Source organism: Epinephelus fuscoguttatus, linkage group LG3 (assembly GCF_011397635.1).
Source record: "Epinephelus fuscoguttatus linkage group LG3, E.fuscoguttatus.final_Chr_v1".
NCBI classification, from domain to species: domain Eukaryota; kingdom Metazoa; phylum Chordata; class Actinopteri; order Perciformes; family Serranidae; genus Epinephelus; species Epinephelus fuscoguttatus.
The window spans coordinates 35,175,442-35,192,584 of NC_064754.1; the positions used below are offsets into that span (position 1 = coordinate 35,175,442).

The window sequence follows — 17,143 nt, forward strand, 5'->3', positions numbered from 1 at the left end:
TACATCGAAGTGAGGTTTTGCGGGCGAGAAGCATTAGCTGTTGATGGTGCATACTATAACAGAGTGTCAAGAAGCAACTGACACCATATTTCGTAAAAAGTATCTGAACATGAAAGGTTTGATATATGAACATTTAGCCTTTAACGGAATCGATACTGTGAAAAGAATCGCACTGCCCCTGAGCCTATGCCCTGAGACCTTGAATTTGTTCTCTATGGCTCTGGACTGCCCATCACAAGAAAACGTTTCAACAAAGTCTCGCGACATGTGAGTGTAGCTTTGCCCCTCCCTGTGCTGTCATTGGTCCCTGGCTCTCCTTCTGACTGAGCATGTGTATGTGCCGCTTAGCTGTTAGCATTTAGAGATGGCCGCAGACAAGCAAAACGACGCCAAAGTGTCCTCCATGGATGAAAATAAAGAAAACGCACCGGATGGGGGTCTTGGACTGGAGAGTATCCTTCCCAGCAGCGGCGGTTTTGTTCTTGATCCGGTGAATCTGTGTTAGGCTCAGAAGCTAACGTTAGCTTGCTAGCTAGCTCGGTTAGAGGATAATGTTAGCCTGCGTTAGGCTACGTGTCATACTGAAGCAGGCTGTCAGTGGCAGGCTTAAAAACAGATTTACGTGGCTTGTCAAAAACTTTTTTGTAGTCTTAGGACATTAAATTAATGAAGAATGTTTGTTAATGCGTGTTGCTGTAGAAATGTTTATTTGTTCACTTAAAACTGTTGTAACCTTTGAGTTTCAGTAGCAGCTGTGTTGTCGTTCCTGCAACACATCACAGCATTACAGTCAGAGCGTCTGTATGTTCAGTGTTGATATGACTGTTACATTCATACGTGAATATGAATGACAGATGTTGAGTGCCATGTATGTGTGAGACATAGATAAGGTTGTCCCTTAACATTGATTCCCAGTTTTGCAAATAATCAAGGAGTCCCAGCAGCAGCATGGCCTCAGGCACGGAGACTACCAGAGATACAGGTGAGCTGTGCTCAGTCATACATGGCACATAAACTTGCACCAACTGGACCATAGCTGCAGAGATGTGTGTGGTGACATGTCCAGTGTTGAATGACTGTTCACATGGAGGTGCATACTTTTTCCATGATCACAAGGTATTCATAGAGTGTAACTGTTTGCTTGTTATGTACATTGACCACCCTGTCTGACATTTTTCCACGTTCCTGTGTATACAATACAGTATTTTATTTTGGATACCAAATTGTTGTTTTATACACTGAGAAGAAGCTGTTTGCATGGAAACATCTGCTGCCATATTATTCACAGGAGACTGCTGCTGTACGAATGCTGCTGCATATACTTAATAAACCACACTTGTACAATCAAATGCGATCAAGTACAACAGTAAAATTGCAATGCAGTGTTTTTTGCACACATGGTTGTCATAACTTTAACTCAAATGGCTCAAACAAGAAATCCAGAACGAGAATAACAAGTATTTCTAGACAATTAAGTGTAATAGTTTAAAAAAAAACAAAAACAAAAAACCCTGCAATTACATTGGAGTAAATGACTTGACTACTGCATTGTTGTCATATCTGTTGTGCAAAAGCAAGATAAAAATGTTTATGTAAGTAGACACTAAATCAAGTGGGCCACTTCAAAAAATGACTGAACCCAAATGAAAGGAGGCTGGAGCACTCGATAAAATTGCAGAGCTTTTAATAAGGTGCAAACAGACTGACGTTTCGACGCTACTGCCTCTTCTTCTTCATGTTTATGTAAGTCTTAATTTACTGTAAAATAACCATCTGTGTGTACCTGTTTCCAGGGGTTACTGCTCCCGCAGACTGCGTCGCCTGCGCAAGACTCTTGGCTTCAAGATGGGCAACCGACACAAGTTCATAGGGAAGAAAATAACAGTCGAAATGCTTTCTGACAGCAGGTGAGGAATTGAAAGTGTGAGCTGTACATTCATGTGCATTTAACTAGCTCTTACACAGTATATAACAGTTTTACACACAGAAACTGTGTTTGATGAAGTGTAATAAAAGTACATCACAGAGGAATTTGGTCAGTTTTTACCAGTATGTTGTGGCTTGTTGTCTGCATTAGACATGAGTCTGCAACTGGCTTGGTACACCTTACTAGAAACAACAGAATTGAAACAGACCTTGTAATGAATATTTTTGCTGAAGATAATTTGCTGCCTCTGTTGACTTTGGATATGAATGTGTCCACTAAAAATGGTGAAAATACAACTGATGCAATGACCTCCCCCTCTTTAGGTATCTGTTGCTGGTTTTGATGGAGGCTGAGCGTGCATGGAGTTATGCCATGCAGCTGAAGCAGGAGGCCAACACAGAGCCACGTAAGCGCTTCCACCTGCTGGCACGACTACGCAAGGCTGCCAAGCACAGTGAGAAGCTGGAGAAGCTCTGTGAGAGCCCTCGTGTTGACGCCAAGACCAAACTTGAGGCACAGGTACGCACAACTCAGTCACCTTCAGCCTGCTTTTAAAGGGCCAGTGTGTAATATTTGGCATGGTTTATTGTCAGTCTGAATCTCAATCTGAATATTCTACCCATTAATATGTTTATACAAGTGTATGATCGCTATAAAATTCGTTTGGTTTTCGTAGCCTTATAATTATGCTTTCATATATATATATATATATATATATATATATATATATATATAGAGCAAGGGCCTTGCTTTAGAGAGGTCGCCATCTTGCGCCGCCATGTATGTAAGGCAGACCGAGCGGACAATCCAGCCAGCCAGAGAATGCGTTTCGCGTGTATAAATGAACCAACGAAGACAGCGGAAGGAAGGAAGGAGGAGGAGGAGGAAACAGCAGAGAGTGTTAGTAGTTCGTCGATAGAGAGTAGTGAAAAGTTTTTTTAGTTATAAAGTTTGCGAATGGACCACACTTACCACGCAACAGGAGAGAATGAACCCGAACCGTCATCTGCGAGGAAAAGACGCAACTTCACTCCTTGTGATGCACTCTCTGCGGCGCTTTTCCTCCTGATGATATATCTCCCCAGCGATGGTAGCACCGAATCCCATTCTGTGCATTCAGCCTCTCTTCTCGCCCGCTCAGCATCCAACACATGGAGTTCCTCATCTGTATGCTCCGGCTCAAACAGGTATGGCTCTGGGTCTGCGTCCGCTACAAGAAACTCTTCAAAATCGCGTTCAAAGTAGTTGCAGCTACTATAGTCCGGAGATATCGCTAGGCTAAATAAACAGCTGAGCTCTGTTTACCGGCTACGCTGTCAGTCAGTGTGCGGGCTGGAGATTGGCGGAGCAGAGAGGGGAGGGGGTCCCCACTCAGTATGGTAAACGAGTATGTGTGTAAAGTTATGAAGTGTGTCTGTTATGCTAGAAGAGTCAGAGTTTGGGACGGAGTCTTTTACCCCCTGGAGTGTTACCGGAGTTTTTGGAGTGCTCAAATAAACGCTCCTCTGGTCTCCTGCTTGTGAGGGATTCATTACAATATCGTAACATGGTTTAGATTTCTAAATAAACATTCACCTCGTCGCTAGATAGACCTACTCCTGAAAAACTCGTGCGCAAGGCTTTTTGTCTCTACAAGGCCACCGTCATTTACCCAACGGGAGGGGTGAGTGAGTGAGCCCTGCAGTCTAGAATTTGACCACTGATGTCACTGTTTTCAACCCATTTTACACACTGGCCCTTTAAATTCAAAGTGCATGTGTATAGAATAGGAATATATATGTCCAATGAGATTGCAACAGTTTCAAAAGTGTTCTCAACCTGTCGTATTTTGACTGTACACTATTTTTGATTGTCGCATGTTCTATATATGAAACAAAATTACTAACAAAGTTGATAGACAGGATTTATTATTTAAAGCTGTGTTATAGGGAGCAAAGTTCTTAAACTTCTCTAAATCTTACAACATCCACTTCAGAAGGGCTTATATATTTTATTTCAGGCCTACACGGCATACCTGACTGGTATGGTGGAGTTTGAACTGCAGGAGTGGAAGCTCGCCATGGAGGCCTTCAACAAGTGCAAGTCAGTTATAGCGTTAATACAGTTTCTTTATACACTGGCAGAATAAGTGACTGTGTGTTTGTCATGTATGTGTTTATGACCTTTTGGAAATTTTAAACAATCCCATTTTGGTCTTGTCAGGACCATCTATGAGAAGCTGGCCAGTGCTTTCACTGAGGAGATGGCAGTTCTGTATCGCCAACGTGTGGATGAGATATCACCCAACATCCGCTACTGTGCTTACAACATTGGTGAGTAACACGTATAGGTGGGGTGAAAGAAGATGGCGGCTGTGTGGCTTGCCCCGGTACAAGCTCTGCTTCAGTGTCTTGTACTTCTGTGTACTTCATGTGTTGATAAATCGTGACCTCTCACCAACACAAATAGTTGTACCACACTAGAACTTCATGTCAGTTCTGCATATGGCGTGTGAATTTTGTTTTATGTTGTTATGTTTTGTGACTGATGTGATGTTAATGTTGTCTATGTTTGTTGTAAACGACTATGTATTGAGCTTACGCACCATGCTGTACACAAAGCAAATTCCACCAACTGCTGCCATTTGGTCCTCAATAAATGATTGATTGATCCCCTTCAACATAATTGACAGCCATCTTAGACTCACTTAAGCATTCTGAGACATTGTTCAGATGAACTCTGTAACTGAATTTTTTTCTCTGTCTGATTGTAGGTGACCAGAACGCCATCAATGATTTGATGCAGATGAGACTGACAGGTGGAGGAGGAGGCATGATGGCTGAGAAACTAGAGGTGAACATACAGAAGTCAGACAATAGTTTATTTGTTTGTATTATTTTTCATATATTGGTGATGCCAATGTCAGGGGTGGAACACACACCTGTTCCTCAAATTTAAATTTAATCTCATTAAAAAGTAAGCTGAGTAAATGTGTGTGCATATGTTAGTATAACTTTAAACAAGATTGAATTACTCATTGATGAAATCCAAAGATGTCCTGGCTCTTGTGGATCAGAAAATCTGTTTTATAGATATATTTAAAAAACAAACAAACAAAAAAAAAAAAAACGTTCATATCTTTTTTTAATTCTTCTCAGGCCCTGATCACTCAGGCAAGAACTAAGCAGGCAGCCACCATGAGTGAGGTGGAGTGGCGAGGGCGAACGGTGCCCGTCAAGATCGACAAGGCCCGCATCTTCCTGTTGGGTCTGGCAGACAACGAAGCTGCTATCGCTCAGGTCGGTATTTTGTCAGTTTACCTGTTTTGTAGTGGGTAAAAACAAACTGTGTTACCAGCAGGTCTTAAAGGTCCTGTGTGCAACATTCAGAACAATAATACAGCAGCAAACACCTCGTTGCTATGTAAAGATACGGCAGCGAATGTAGCTGCGCGAGTTCAATGTGTGTTGTGATGTGAGCTTTTTTGTGGTTTGTTGTGGTAAGCTTGTCTGGCCACGCGTACATGCTAGCGCATGTATGTATCCCACTGGCTAGCTCATCACTGCCACTTTGCACTGCGCTCATACAGTAGTTAGTGCTGATATTGGAATGCTATCATCACAGAAGCATGGCGCCCACGCGCACCCCCCCGATTAATACCATTAGCTCTATCAGCAATGTTGCCATTGTTTTGTGCTGTTTATGGAGTTAGCACTGCTAGCTGCTAGCCACCAACTCAGCCAGGCAACTTGTATGCACTGACTTTCACTTAGAACCCCTTTGAATATCATTACATGCCAGTACTTAAAAATACATGTTTGGATGTCCCTGTGTCCTATTAGTCTAAAGCCCACATGATACTTCTTGAATCCATGTTGTTTCAAGTGTAGTATTAACACAATCTTTAATACTAACTTAACAATCCACTTTTTATGCCTTAACACCCATTTAATTGCAACATCCTGATTCAATTCAACTTGTTGCAAGTCAGTCTCCCTTGCTCTATCTTCAAGGTTCTGTCTGTGTCTCCATCTTTATTTCTAAAAAATACCTGCTGCATAGTTTATGACATTCTCTACACATTGTGGTCTCAATGCTTCATTCTTACCTACTTAGTCACAGTGTAGTCTAAGGGCGCATTCACACCAGGATAGTTCGGGGGGCTTGATTCAGTTGGGTGGGGAATGCTGACAATTTCACACCTTCATTTGGTTTGGTTCACTCTCACACTGCACTTTTTCAAGCGGACCAAACCGCCTGGACAACATCATGCAGTTACAACAGCTGCTTGTTAGGGGGCGGTATTGCCCGAAACAACCACTGACCAGGAATAAAAAAAGCGTGAGGAAGAAGAAAACCCGGCTCATTGATTGGCCAGGACTGAAAATGGAAATCCATTGTGGATAGTCACAAGCAACTGCGATATATAGTCCTCTGACCATATATCAATACATGACTGCACCTCCTCACTACTCCACGCCTGCCCACGAGACGTTTTCCAACTTTTTCTTTTTTTACCGCTGCTTGTCCCAGTTCGCGCTGTTGACTTTGCTTGTTTGTTTTCTACCGAAAATGCACTGCGCTCTGCGCTTCCTTTTTTGGTTCACTTCCTCTCTTTGGTTCACTGGGTAGCCTGTTTGCATTTCCTACTGAAAGCGAACCACACCAGGGTTCATATGCAAGTGAGCCGAGACCCCCAGTTTTCAAGCAGACCAGGGTTCGCTCGTTTGGTCCGCACCAGAGTTCGAATGAGCGTTCACACCACTCCAAATGCACCAAACTATTCCGTGGAAGCGGACCAGGGCTCATTTAAAGCAGACCAAATAGTACCAGTGTATGTGTCCTAAATCGTTAGCTTATGCCACATACAAAAGCAAACCATTGCACAAACTATAGATCAACTGTCATGTGAAATCTGCAGCTTCACAGTAAGAGTTTTCTGATGGCAGTATGTTTTTTGTTGTGCTGAATCAGAAAATGCTCTCTGAAGGGTGTCCACTTTGAACTGGTGGATTTTAAATGCTACACCCTATAAACTCTGCTTTGTTGGATGGTTAAGACCCTTGCTCCTCAGTTTTTCATAGGTACACATGCTGTCCCATGTCCTTAACTTCCCTACCAGTGTGCACATCTGTCTGGCATCAAGATGTCAATTGTAGAATCTCAAAATGGGCGTTTGAGCACAACGCCTCCTCCTTACTTCAGTCCATGCAGTTCCTTAAACTTTCAGTAGGTGACACCCTCCTCTTTACTGTCTTGCCTGTCCCCTCTCTGCCGCCACAACTCATTCCTCCAGTCTTCTTATGCCAGAAGACTCAGCACACCCTGCGGACACACCTGTCACACCCACAGCCACTCAGGTCTCTGGCATGCAGCCTCTCATTGCACAACTGCATTCTGTGCATTTCAGCCCACACATGAATACGGGGCTACACCCAGCAGGTCTCTGTGGACAGATTAGTATTATCTCAAAACACCTTTCAGTTTCAAATGGGCTCTTCTGGGACTCAGCTGTAGTGTTGCAGTCTATTGTTGAGCTAATGGTGGCTGTAACTTTATGTGTATGAAGCTACTGAAGCTGAAGTATTTCGTTTTTTCAGATTGTGTGACCTACTTAATTAAATGACATCCTCATCAGCTATCTTTGTAAATGATAGAATAAATGTTGTAAAATTAGCAATGTTTGGTGCCATTAGTCCCAGATTGCTCAGTAGAAAGTAAGAGTATGTCACACCAGCACCTCAAGTTTCTCTAGTGTCACCCTGATCCCCAGCTGTTGGCTTCTGGATACAGGAACACCATATTGGGCCATACCACAGTCCTAGTAGAAGAGCTCCGTCAACTCCTCCTGTCTCTAATCAGTTTATCCATCCAGCCCTCCCTCTGAACAAGAGAGGATGCTCAACTGGTTGAGCCGGTCACGCTAGGCGTTGCCAGGGTGTTGGCACGAGAGTGTGGCACTAAATAACATCAGTCTTCTGGGTGGATGAGAGCAGCCGTATGACTTGTTTATTATCAGTTATCACTACGAGGAATTCTCTCGTAACATTCCTTCACTGTTTTTCTACCTAGAGGGTTTTTCTTTTAAGGTGAAGATGTGACAATACTGTCATCCATAAAGGTGTTAAACAATGTTCAGTTGTTCAGAACAAAATGATACTGTAGCAACATTTCTCATGTCATTAATTCTTAGATTTGCCAACATTCAGTAATCCAACATGGCCTCTTTCTTTAAATATGAACATGGTATGTCCTGTTGACATCTGAGACTATCATAGAGTAACACAGGCCCATTGTATGAGTGTATCGATGAAAGGAAGGTGAGGTGAAGAACAATCCTGTCATTCACAAAGATTTGAACCCTGAAACTCCAGTGTGTGACTGCTGGTGAGTTGTGTGCAGGAATGTATCGGCAGCCTGCCGGGCCACATACCTTTGCCTCTCACCCAGTTTGACAAAGTCACATCCTGCTTATACTGTTGCTCTCTTCTAAATGGATGAAATATTTGCATGTGCATGATTGACTTTAATTTGTGCAAGTGTAGCTTTAATCTGGTGAAAGATGGTTGTAAGTCTGACTGTTAAGATATTTAGGCCAATATGTCTATGTCTTTCTCTTTGTGGAGCTTTTATATTTATTATTTTCCATCTTTAAGACATTTTTTGTTGTAACCACTCAAAGTAGGGGGCAACATTTGTTTCTACGGTGCAGGTTTGGTGTCGAAAATGAAACTGTTTCCTCACAAAGAACACATTAAACCAAAGTTGTCCCCTCCCAAATTCCTCTGGATGTTAAACCTGTTGACATAGTTTCATGATTCATTTTTCTTTCTTAAATCCCTCAGCACCTTTTGACATTTCATAACTGTAGCAGAATTGCACCATGGCTTCATATAAGGCACTGATGCATCACGCATTTTATTAGACTGTACATTTGTAAAGGATGAACTGATATGCCAGGAGGTCACGAGAAGGCCAGCGTATTTTGTTAATGGAAGCACCCTGTGTTTACGCTGTACTACAAATGCTAGCAGTGTTTAATCGTCTCAGAGCGCCTTTTTTTTTTTTGGTCTTCCAATAGGCCTTCCAATCACATTGTAGTTTTCTGCGGAGACTCTGCTCTCTGCCTGTCGTTACATATTTTCTGTTTTCGGGACCTTTATGGGTGTGTACACCCACAGCTCTCAGGTGAGGTTGCGGCTTTATAAAAAGCTAGCGACCAGGTGCGAAGGAGTGAATTGGGATGTTGGCTTTTACATTGACTTTCACTGGCGAGCGTGTTAACTATCAGTAACCAACAATCCTGCTTAGTATACCTTTTTAAATGCTGTTTTCTGATCTGCTTAGTTAATTTGCTGTAGTGAGCAAATGGTAATGCATAAACCTACTACTACTGCTGATGGTGGTACATCATCATATCCTGCATGTGTTTCAAATGCATTTTAATGTGAAGGCAATATTAATTTTTGTCACTATGAAACAGGAAGCATGGTTGGTGATAAATAGTCATTATGTTCCACTATAGATGTTGATTACTGTTTCTGTTGTGCAGACAGCTAATGAGGAGACCAAAGAGCATCTGTATGAGACCCTGCTGGCCGAGTGCAGAGACACTATCCAGGCTGTGAGAGAGGAACTCAAGAGTGAGGCGGTAAGGTTCAAAAGTTGAGATATTTCGGTGGAGAGGGCTGTGAGTTTGTATTTAGGACCTAGATGTTTGCTAACAGATAATAGGCATCAATTTGATTTTCATCTTACTAAGTGAAGACGTGATGTTAAAACAAGAATGTAATTTTTAAAAAAATGTTATTTATTGCTTGTCTTTGTAGAAGCAGCGAGAGAGAAGCTCTGATGCTGACAGTGGCAAGGTGTCCAACCTGCAGTTCCTGCACAGGTAAAAGAAACACATGTACTTGAAAGGATCAGACATCACATATTTTCTGTCTTTTGAGAAAGCTGCTGTGTCAGGTCATGTCATCATGTTGTCTGGCTTCAACGAACCATTAGTTTTATCCACCAGTTCATTTCTCCATTCATTATTTTTGACTACATTACCAGAAAACATGGCAGTTAGCACGTTTTGTTAGGTCAGCGGTCAAAAACCCAGAGATATTCAGCTACGATCATGTATTGCAAAGAAATGCACAGTAACATATACAGTACATAGGCCTTACCATAAATAAGTTTACGCCCTCTGATAATTCTGTTACATTTATCCACTCAATAAGTAAATAATAAATGTGCTGTTGGTCTCCTCCCAGTTACCTGACCTACATCAAGCTGTGTACATTGGTGAAGAGAAATGAGAGCATGGCCCACACTCTGCAGGCTAAACTGAAGGAACCGGAAGCCGACGAGAATAAGAGAGGGCCCCGTCCACAGGACCTCATCCGCCTCTATGACATCATCCTGCAGGTAAACGTCTGGGCATAAATATATTGTTATCCTTTTAATCATAAGGCTATCCATCTGGAGTAGTAGTTCAAAAATGAAGATAGATGGGTTTTTTCAGCTCACAATGACAAAACAGATTGACTGCTTTATGTCCATTAGCCGTCCATAAAAGCTGCATTTATTTGAGTTAGAATAAGTAGTAAGAAAGTGGCTCTTAGTTGCTAGATACTCGCAGTAGCTGTGTGAGAGTGATGAGTTGTTTGATTTGTGTTGCCATCAGTGAAGGGATGTGTACTTTGTCTTGTTTGACTGTTTCTGTCACAGCATAAGCTTCTGTTTCTCCTGTTCTTCTGTTTCTCCTCGTGTTCACTTCCTGCCTCTCCTTTTACCTCCCAAACATTCTTCTGTCTGTGTCTCCAGAGTCTGGCTGAGCTCTCCTCCCTGCAGGGCCTGGAGGATGACCACACCTTCCAGAAGGAGGTGTCCCTCAAGATGCTGGTCTACAAGGCCTACAGGTCAGGCATTTTTTGGGTCGCAACCTCCTAATAAAAAAAATACAACTAAGATTCAAATAGTAAAGTGTTGTCTGGAAACCTTTTAATGTGCTTGTAAGGCAATTAATGTTCAGTGCTGCTAAGTATTAGAATGACATCCATGAGCCCATGATGTACTCTTGCAGCTGCTGTCCTCTTGAAGTCGTTTCTCTTTTTTTTTTTTCTTTTTCTGTGAATAAATACATACGCTCATGTGGTCCTTCCGTCTGTACCTTCACAGGTGTTTCTTCATAGCTCAGTCTTACGTGCTGGTTAAGAAGTGGAGCGAGGCACTGGTGCTGTATGAGAGGGTGCTGAAATATGCCAAGGAGGTTCAGTCTAAGGCCAAGAGCCTCAACAACAGCCTCAAGGTTGGTCATAGAAAAACACACACACAAGCACCGCAATTAAAAACAACATCAGTTCACCAACATTTGTACTCGACCAGACACAGCACTGTTGTATGTGGTTTCCGCAGGATCTCCCTGATGTTCAGGAGCTTATTGCCGAAGTCAACGCTGAAAAATACTCCCTTCAAGCTGCTGCTATTTTAGGTGAGAGCACCTTTTGAATTAACAGTTATCTAGCCAGCTCATTTACTTTTACCGTATGAGAACCCGTTTAGTCCCATTCTTCTCTGTTCTGCCTCATTCTGTGTAAAAACCCGTAGGAAATGTTTGTGTTTCAGACACTGATGAGACTGCAGAAGTTCCTGCTCAGCAGCAGGTGAAAGACAACACGGTAAGAGGCCAAAATCAAGAGACACGCCACACCATTTCATTTTGTTTTATTTCTTAAGGGGCTGCTGTTGTGCTCATTGAAGGCTGTTTCTATCTGTTGGAGAAATTGTCAACCAATGAGAGTTTAGTAGGCAGGATTAAGAATGTCTTTATTCATAGCTAGCTAAATGGCAACCAAACAAATAACACCACAGTTAAGAAAAACATGACATTGATGCACCTGTAAAGGCTTTTTGTAGGTGGACTTGCATAATAACAACTCTTAGATTGGTATTTAGTTTCTGTGATTATCATGGAAACGTTAACTGCTTACGTGCCAGCTGAAAACGGTGATGACAATGATTAGTAAGAGCAAAACAAAAAAAGGGATAAAGCTAAAGAGAATACAGTGTCAGGCAGCATTAAGTGAAGTGCATAGCTATTCTGCCTGATTATCAGGCTATCAAGAATGTTACACAAAGCAGTAACAACAAGCGAACAACATCATGCCAAATTTGTTTTACCCTGTGTCTTCTGAAAACTGTCTAGACACAGGTAGAACAGGTTAAGATGATGGCTTTAGGTCAAGGAGATTTCATTGTGCCTTGTGGTTGTACCAGCTACAAACAGGGCATACAAGTAAGAAAAGCCTCGGTTGTCAGCGCAAGAAAGGACACAGGATACCAGTTGTTGTCTTTCAAGGTCTCCACAAAAGGGTTGTGTTTACAGCAGCATGCCACTCTCCTCTACTCTCACTCTGTTGGTCATATTGTAACACCGCTTCTAACTGAACGCAATGCAAACGAGAGAGCGAATATCAGATTGTGTCAGTGTTTCCCAGTGAAGATGTCCTAACCTGCCCCCTGTGGCAGCAAACAGTGGCATGTTGCCTGTTTGAAAAACTGCTCGCCCTGGCTCTAATTTGGTGAAGCTTTGCACACCTCTAATCTATTTCCAGGCAATGGCAAGCCCTTGCTTCGGCCCGCTCAGGGCTTGATAGACTTCCTGATTGTTGTCCCTCACAGTGTATCTGGACACTTTTTGCGCTCCGAACGCCTGAGTTCAGTCACTCAGTGTATTTTAGAAAGAGGTGTAACAGCTCTTGAGGTCAGACCAATCAAAAGAACAAATGACATGTTCGAGTTTTGATATGCTGGATGTCTGAGTTATTCATATAAACGTGGTTATCTGTGAATATATAATGCTCACTTTCTTTCTTTTTCTTCCTGAATGCAGCCCCTCTGCAACCGCCTTGAGACCTTCCGCTTGGATCCCACTCTTGTTGGCAAGCAGCCCAATTTGGTCCAGTTCCCTCCCGACTTCCAGCCAATCCCCTGCAAGCCTCTGTTCTTTGACCTTGCGCTCAACCACGTGGCCTTCCCACCCCTGGATGACAAGGTGGAGCAGAAGGGCAAGGGCGGTCTCACCGGCTACATCAAGGGCATCTTTGGCTTTGGCAGCTAAATCAGTCCCGCAGGCTTTGGTTTCTACAGTAGAGCCACGAGGCCCCGAGTTTACCACAAAAACCAGACTTGGGTCAGTTGTTAATTAGAATAATTAAAATTACTTTTACGTTTTGAGTTAGTGCCTAAGTGCAAGAGGGGTGGAGTTTGCAGATCTGAGGAAGGCAGAGTGAGTCTACTCTTCTATAATCTTTCTTGGAAGATTAATCCAATCAGTTTCAAGTAGCAATATGACCCAAGTTCACCTGCCATCTTTAGTAATAACATCAGGCTGCATGGGTTCCTAGTATAAAGGCTCCCTCCTTAATTTGAGCTGTGGAGGTGTCTGTGACTTTCAGGTTTTACAAGTTACCCTGCCATGGTCTCCAAGTACAGCCAAGTTGTCAATCTCACAGTCCTGTTAGAGTAAAATACACCACTTAGGCATCATTAGTAGTTATCCTCTTTTATTCAGTGTTACGTAAGCGCCTTCATGTAATTACGTGTCATTTTTTTCTGTATGCGAGTTGTTTTCAGCATCGTTTCTTAAAATTTGCAAAGTGCAGTTTTGATACGGCAGCTACTTTGACTTTAAAAACAAAGTAGTGCTCCTCTAATAGTATAGATGTCCTGTGACATGTAGTCCAACAAACTGAAACCGTTTTATCAATCATCACAGTTTTACAAGACTTCAGCTGTGTCCACCTTTGCTGTGGTCTCGCCTGCTTTTGACGGTACATTAAGACACCAATTTGTGATTCAAAACTTCACTTTGTACACTGACATCACAATACACTGAAAGATGAGAGCTATAGGGTGGAAATACAGCAATAAACTGGATTTGGTTTGCTGTTAAAAAGCACAAGAAGAAAGATATCTTGACACCCTTGTGGTCCATCTTTTGTAAGTGGCTTCTACTGTGTGAAGTCATGTGAGCAGTACTGTTATCTCCAAATGGATGAAGACTAAAGTAATGAGAAGAATTTGGATAAAGCTTTGAAGTTTTAGGTGCATCAACAGGACGATGAAAGACAAAGCCATGAATCAAAGTGTGAAATTTTGTTTTTCTTCAAACACTGAATGATTAAATATTTTAATTGTCAGCTGCAGCCTGCAGAGGTAATGCTGTATATGTTGTCCCATATGACATTCGGCCCTAAACTTGCATTATTTTTGAGAAGGGTCCAACTGCTTCAACACGTCTAGATAGAAGCCTCATTTTTATCACCTCAATGTCTGTTGTTTTCAAGGCACATTTTCTACAGAAGGGTTTGCTGGCTGATGACTGTGATGTAACAGTGCAGCTCCTCAAACTAATTAAGTCATGTAATGTTTTTATTTTTACATGTTGATTTGCATTTCAGCAACATAAATGTTGCAGTAGACATTCAGAAAGTGAAGGAGTTCTTAGCAGCCTTTCATTCATCACACCACCACACCTGTTTGTTCATCACTAGTAGGCTTAAAGTGTTTTCATCACCAACGACATGTCTATGGACATCCTGTAATGCTAGAAAAATATTTTGTTTTTTGTTGCAAACAGCTGAAGTCGCTCATTTTGTCTGACCTTTTTAAGGGACCTGGTTTGCCTGTGATACCTGGTAAAACACTTTCTAGAGGACTGTGTCAGTGTCACTCTCCTCTGACATTTCACTGTTTTGCTTACTAATTTTTATCAGTGTCTTCAGTTTAAATCATTGTCCCCCCCCCAGCATTTTATGTTATGAATTGAGAAGGATGTGCTGGAATAGTTCCAGTACTTTACCTCGAATTGACCTGGAAAACAATTTGTCATGATGAATAATTGTTTGAAACATAAGTGGAAAGAGAAAATGACATGATGAGAATGTATGATTTGATTTAATTTCCAGGCGTACGATTAAAATATATTTGCACCAAATGCTGTGTACCTGACATTCTTCATTCACTTCTGTGGACAATTCAGTGACATTAGTTTTAACTTAAGGTGAATACCATCTTAATAGTAATTCCAATGTTATTTCCATGGCCCAGGAAAGTTAGATCAATATTTGTGAACACAAGCTACTCTCTCTCAAAGCCAGAAACCAGAGAAGATGGATAGATAGACTAAGCACAAAAGTAAGGAAATTTGTGTTTGGTAGATTATTTCTTTGTTGTAACAATGCTTCTTGGCAATAAATCTTATACCATTGGAAAGCCTGTTTATTTTCCATTTAAATGGTGGCACATTTTTAAGGAACATGCATTTGTGGGATGAGCAGCAGCGCTGAGTGTGGTTTGTGCCCATGAAATATTTGCCAAATCCTCTCTGCCAATGCCAAACAGCTTCCTTTTTTTTGCTGTTGCTATTGACTCTTGTTTTGAGCTTCTGGTACCCCCAGGTGCTGATTGGCACCTGATTGTCAGCACCTGTGAGCATGGGCCCTGCTACAGTGGTCAGTTGGTGTTTGCTCCAAGAATCGGCATGCCACGTTTGACTGATCTGGGTAGGGCCCGTGCAATAGAGCAACTTCAAGCTAGTGTTCCTCAAAACCAAGTTGCGGCATTATTTGGAGTGCACCCAAGTACCATCTGCAAACTGAAAGCCAAGTTCCATCTAAGGGGAGATGTCAGAGACAGGCCGCGAAATGGGTGTCCCAACAAGACAGCACCCCAAGAAGACCGTTTCCTCATCATGTCAGCACATAAGAACTGTAGGCAATTTTCTACAGATTTGCAGTCAAGGTTTGCTGGACGATATGGCTGACAGTTCTCTGCCCAGACAATCCAGAACAGGTAGCATGCAGCCAGTCTCTGGTCTCATAGGGCTTCACTGTCAGGCCTGTTTGTGCTGGTGTTGGCAACACGTGCACTGGAACCTGAACATGTTGAGGAACATTATGTTCAGCGATGAGTCCAGATTCCTATGGCAGTTGGATCTTAGGGTCGAAGTGTGGAGAAGATGCAGAGAACTCTTTGTTGATTGCAAAACATATTTTAGCCACCTAAAAAGATCTTACTAAAAATAAATCACTATCGGTTAAGTGTACGCTGCATCTGGAATATTTTCTCTGCTTTACACAATAACCAATCAAGGCAGCTGTAGACCAACAACTCCCCTGTTCTGCTAAGTTAAATATTATTCTTGTCAAGGGAGTGTGGTGGCTTTTAGATAATGGCTTCAGTCTTGTTGGAAAGGGCTGTGTGACAGCAAGGTAAAGCAGTTAAAACATTCCGAATATAGCGTACACTTTAACTGACAATGATTTTTTAGGTGGGACTTTTTTTTTAAAGCAGCTGTGCGGAACTTTACGTTTTCGTTGATTATAGCGCCCCCTTTGGTCGAAGCGGTATGACACCCACAGCCTGGTGTCGTAAAATTTCAACTGCAGCCGGCATTCAGCTTCATTCGTAAAATCTCGACTGCAACAGGCAGTTACTGCATGCATTTGTTTTGGAGATCGAGAGGAAAATCATAAATGTTCTGGTGTAGCTCTGAATTTCTTATAAACTGAGGACAACTGCCTGCTGTGTATTTGTGTTCATGGTCACAGTCACAGATCATTTTGTGGCATTTGTTTTAACGTTACTAGACAAAAGAGGTTTGCATCAGCTAACGTTACATTTAGCTTGCTTATAACTTCCATGTCGTCATATATTGAAGTGAAACAACGTCTAACAAGTTGCGGTATATTCTCTAAATAAAAACAAAAATTACATACCTGTCGATTAGGAAAAGGGCCAACTCAGGATCAGTTTTAAAACCTTTCAAATCTCTCAGCTCTCTCCACTTGGTGAATGCCCGACCGAGGTTTACACGTGTTTTGGCTTGAGCCCTATCATTGTCCCGTTTAGCCTTCTTCTGTTCTTTTTCTTTTAGATGGTGCTCCTTCTTTATCCGCCATGACAGCGAAAGTACAACCAAGTCCTTATAGATACATCTGGTAAAACTCTCATGTGTTCAGCAATGCCCGTTGCGTACCTCTTACTCGAAGAATACTCTCTGTAAACACGGCTCTTCTTCTTCTCTCAATTTATTGGCAGATCGCAAACAACTTCCAAGTGCATACCACCACCTACTATACAAGAGTGTGCAATGTGTTCCCTACTACATGTCATTTAGCCTGTTTCTTAAATCCTACTCGTAAACACGGCTCCTTCTTCTTCTGTGGTTTAATGGCTGCGGGC

General features: G+C 42.1%; 1 protein-coding gene across 1 annotated transcript; it reads left to right on the plus strand.

Annotated features, from left to right (window-relative positions):
* The first annotated feature begins 292 nt into the window (after positions 1 to 292).
* srp68 (signal recognition particle 68) lies at positions 293 to 15,060 on the plus strand. The gene is made up of 16 exons (XM_049570065.1): positions 293 to 452; positions 916 to 982; positions 1,794 to 1,907; positions 2,251 to 2,446; positions 3,927 to 4,009; positions 4,130 to 4,239; positions 4,680 to 4,759; positions 5,065 to 5,205; positions 9,459 to 9,557; positions 9,736 to 9,800; positions 10,168 to 10,321; positions 10,721 to 10,815; positions 11,075 to 11,204; positions 11,312 to 11,387; positions 11,522 to 11,574; positions 12,789 to 15,060. The coding sequence occupies exons 1-16, from the start codon at positions 365 to 367 to the stop codon at positions 13,014 to 13,016; spliced, it is 1,779 nt and encodes a 592-aa protein (XP_049426022.1). The 5' UTR covers positions 293 to 364; the 3' UTR covers positions 13,017 to 15,060.
* The last annotated feature ends 2,083 nt before the right edge of the window (positions 15,061 to 17,143 follow it).

What these genes read in the sequence shown, in the direction of transcription:
- srp68 (XM_049570065.1), top strand. Translation starts at nt 365, where the DNA reads ATGGCCGCAGACAAGCAAAACGACGCCAAAGTGTCCTCCATGGATGAA. An exon ending in TCTATGACATCATCCTGCAG is followed by an intron (nt 10,322 to 10,720) that starts GTAAACGTCTGG and finishes CTGTGTCTCCAG; the next exon opens with AGTCTGGCTGAGCTCTCCTC. An exon ending in TCAAGCTGCTGCTATTTTAG is followed by an intron (nt 11,388 to 11,521) that starts GTGAGAGCACCT and finishes TTTGTGTTTCAG; the next exon opens with ACACTGATGAGACTGCAGAA.